Source organism: Eumetopias jubatus, unplaced genomic scaffold (assembly GCF_037043125.1).
Source record: "Eumetopias jubatus isolate StellerSeaLion01/CBP00866 unplaced genomic scaffold, mEumJub1_p1.0 scaffold_7, whole genome shotgun sequence".
Lineage (NCBI taxonomy): Eukaryota > Metazoa > Chordata > Mammalia > Carnivora > Otariidae > Eumetopias > Eumetopias jubatus.
In genome coordinates, this window is record NW_028274813.1 from 30,255,239 (window position 1) to 30,259,299 (window position 4,061).

General features: G+C 48.9%; 1 protein-coding gene across 1 annotated transcript; it reads left to right on the top strand.

Annotated features, from left to right (window-relative positions):
• Positions 1 to 2,901: 2,901 nt before the first annotated feature.
• Positions 2,902 to 3,816, top strand: LOC114211709 (peroxiredoxin-1). The gene has a single exon (XM_028106693.2). It carries the CDS (start codon positions 2,953 to 2,955, stop codon positions 3,550 to 3,552), a length of 600 nt encoding a protein of 199 aa, XP_027962494.1. The 5' UTR covers positions 2,902 to 2,952; the 3' UTR covers positions 3,553 to 3,816.
• Positions 3,817 to 4,061: the final 245 nt, after the last annotated feature.

A 4,061-nucleotide genomic window follows, 5' to 3' on the forward strand; every position in this document is an offset into this window, starting at 1 on the left:
GCCTCCGTGGTCAGCCCGGCGCCGCTGGACCCGCAGGGACTGAGCAAGGCAGCTAGGTCAGGCCTCAGGTCCCCGCCCCCGTGTCTGCCCCAGGGACGCTCTGTGTTCCCACCTTGGTCCCCTACACACACACACACACACACACACACACACACCCCACACATACACACCAACACACACACACCCCCCACACACACACACACCACACCAAACACACCCCACCCCCACCCCCCACCCCCCCACCCCACCCCCACACACACACCCCTGGGCTGGGACTCTCAGGAAAGGCTCCAGTGGGGAAGGTGCTCTCACTAAGCCCACGAGACTCCTTAACACAGTCAACTCCAGAGTCACAGGCTAGACGCTCTTCCAGGTTGTCAGCAGCATCTGGACCAGCACGGAGCCCTTTTCAGGCCCCTGCTGGCCTCACTATGTGAAATAGGAGACTCAGGGTCAAATCCTTCAGACAGATGGGAATTTAGGCCTTGACAGAACAAAAATCAAGGCAAAACCCGAGTTACTACCTTTAATGAGCTTAATTTCCATTCAGAGAGGTAAATTAAGCACAGGCTGCAGAGCATTTTGTTGCTGAACGAACTAGGTTGATCTGGTCCGAGGACCCCGAGAGGCTAAGTAGCTGTGCCCAAAGTCACAGACGGAGTTTGGAGCAGAGGCAGGACCAGACCCCAGGTCTCTTTCATGACTACACTACACTCATTTTTCTAGCTTTTATCACAAGGGGACCACCACACTTTGTTCAGGCAGCCGGGAACTTTTGGGTTGGTGCTACTGGCATCTAGCGGGTGGAGATCAAGGATGTTGCTAAACGCAGTCCGATGCATTGTTAGAAGTCCCCATAATAAAGACTTGTCAAGCCCAGTATGTCAATTTGGTTGGCTGTCAGTGAGTGTAGGTGATAATGTAGGCTAATCGCCCAAACCTCCAGGAAAAATAGAATTGCAAGAGGGGAAAAATGTCGCAGAAACAGACTATAGTTTGATGATTCCACTATTTGGTGAAAAAACAGTATCTTGGGGCGCCTGGGTGGCTCAGTTGGTTAACCGACTGCCTTCGGCTCAGGTCATGATCCTGGAGTCCTGGGATCGAGTCCCACATCGGGCTTCCTGCTCAGCAGGGAGTCTGCTTCTCCCTCTGACCCTCTTCCCTCTCGTGCTTTCTATCTCTCATTCTCTCTCTCTCAAATAAATAAATAAAATCTTTAAAAAAAAAAAACAACAGTGTCTTTTTTTTTTAATGTTTTATTTATTTATTCATGAAAGTCAGAGAGAGAGAGAGAGAGGCAGAGGCAGAGGGAGAAGCAGGCTCCCCGCCTAGCAGGGAGCCTGATGCGGGACTCGATCCCAGAACCCTGGGATCATGACCTGAGCCGAAGGCAGACGCTTAACTATCTGAGCCACCCAGGCGCCCCAGTGTCTTTTTTCTGACACCAAATCTGTTGAGTTTTTTCCACATCAAAAACCAATTCTCTGACATCAACTGGGTGTGCAACAATCCAGTTCAGTTCTGACATGACCAAGCTGGAGTTAACACAGGACCTCACAGGTTAAAAGCTCAGTCCCACAGAAAGAAATCCCTTGACAAAGGGAAGCAGCAAAACTGTGATTCTATGTTTTAGAAATCTGATATTTGGAAACCTGCAGACCTGAAGAGTCAGGGTCTTCTTATGAAAACCTGATACACAAGTGTTATCCAGACAAAGAGCTGATTCATTAGGTGTGGTGGACCTTTACTTAAAGCCCCAAATCGCGAATGTTTCACATCTAAATTTTGCAAACTTTGTTAGATAGATTTTTGTAAAGCACTGTGTGAAACAATGGGATTTCTGGTTTCTTTCCCCACCCCACAGTGATCACACACGTCTTTTATGATATGCCCCAGCCATGGCAGTCAGCTTGCAAGGAAGAATTTATTAGTGAGTCTATTTAAGGATTTTCGAATGGAAGACCTTACAAGAATGCAGAGTAGCTATTCTTTTAGTACATGGAAGTAGGTGAGCTCTAGTTCTCGCCCCCAATCTGGCCACTGGTCAGGATGCTGTGGTTACTGGTCAGGGAAGAACCGAGATAGTAGGAGTTTCCTGTGGAGGACCCATCCCTGAACAAATCTCTCTACCTCCTCATTTGACGCAGGTTTTCCAGGGATAAAATAAGACTCAAGGTTTGATGGGGGGGAAAAAAGGAATCGCTTTCTAATTCCCAACATTTCTCCCCATCTCTACAAATTTTCAATCCAACTCAGCTCCCAGCAAAGCAGTCACAGGTCCGAGTTGATCAGATGGCAAAGCAAGGGGCTCTCTTTCCTGGTGCCTCCCTGCAAGCATCAGGAAGGGCTCATGGTAGTCAATGGCACAATCTCTGAGGCTGACCGCTCAGCTGGGCTCCCAGTTCTGCCACTTGCTAGCTGTGGGACTTATGGCTTCTTCACCCCTCATGCCTCAGTGTGTGCCTCTATCAAAAGGGGTCATAAGAGCAGCGTTACTCACAATAGCCAAAAGGTGAAAGCAACCTAGGTGTCTATCAGCAGATGCATGGATAAACAGAATATGGCATAGCCACACAATGGTCTATTAGCCTTCAGAGGGAAGAAATCCTGACACACGCTACTATGAGGATGAAGACCTGAAGACCCCATACTGAGTGCAAGGACAAATACTGAGCGATTCCATTCACATGAGGTACCTAGTAAGATTCATAGAGACAAAGCCTAAAGGTGGCTGCCGGGGGCTGGGGGCAGAGGAAATGCCCAGCGGTTCGATGGGGACAGTTTCCATTTTGCAAGATGAAGAGTTTAGAGTCGGACCGTGGTGATGGCTGCACAACGGTGGGAATGCACTTCACGCCACTGACCTGCACATTTAAAAACAGGTAAGATGCGGCGTCTTCTTCCTGCCTTGTTTTCGGCCTTTTTGCTCTCAGAGCCGCTGATAGCAAGATGTCTTCGGGAAATGCCAAAATTGGGCATCCTGCCCCCAACTTCATAGCCACGGCTGTTATGCCAGATGGCCAGTTCAAAGATCTCAGCCTATCTGACTACAAAGGAAAATACATTGTGTTCTTCTTTTACCCTCTTGACTTCACCTTTGTGTGCCCCACGGAGATCATTGCTTTCAGTGACAGGGCAGAAGAATTTAAGAAACTCAACTGTCAAGTGATTGGTGCTTCTGTGGATTCTCATTTCTGTCACCTGGCATGGATCAACACACCCAAGAAACAAGGAGGACTGGGACCCATGAATATTCCCTTGGTATCAGACCCCAAGCGTACCATTGCTCAGGACTATGGAGTCTTAAAGGCTGATGAAGGCATCTCCTTCAGGGGCCTCTTTATCATTGACGATAAAGGTATCCTTAGGCAGATCACGGTAAATGACCTTCCTGTAGGGCGCTCTGTGGATGAGACTCTGCGACTGGTTCAGGCCTTCCAGTTTACTGACAAGCATGGGGAAGTGTGCCCAGCTGGCTGGAAGCCTGGCAGTGATACCATCAAGCCTGATGTTCAGAAGAGCAAAGAATATTTCTCTAAGCAGAAGTGAGCGCCGGGTCGTTTTAGGGCTGGGCTGCAGTGGGTGGCCATGAAAACAAAATCTCTCTTGTATTATTGTCATGCTTAGAACATAAGACTTTAGACTGTGCAGATGTGGTATGGGGACAGGACAGGCCTTTTCTGCAGGGGTTGGGGAGGCCAGCCTTTCTTTTCTGGAGAGAAGGGCCTGAGCTGTTATGGGGCAGGCCAACTGTATGTACAGTAGCAGGGCATCACGTTTTGTCTTTTGTTTCTATTAAACTTGAACCGAGAAAAAAAATAAAATAAAATAAAAAAAAAATAAAAACAGGTAAGATGCTAAACTTTATGTTATGTGTATGTCACCACTTGCACCTCTGGGAAATTCAGCCTGTCCTTATTGGTGCCCTGCACACCCCCCACGGATGGGCAGAACCTCTGGGGTCTTATACAAGGCCGACTTCCAAGGAGCCCCTCTGGCCTGCCACCTGCGGGGGGCTAGCCCTGGCGGCCCCTGTCCAGGCCTGTGTGGCCCCCAGG

What these genes read in the sequence shown, in the direction of transcription:
- LOC114211709 (XM_028106693.2), top strand. Translation starts at nt 2,953, where the DNA reads ATGTCTTCGGGAAATGCCAAAATTGGGCATCCTGCCCCCAACTTCATA.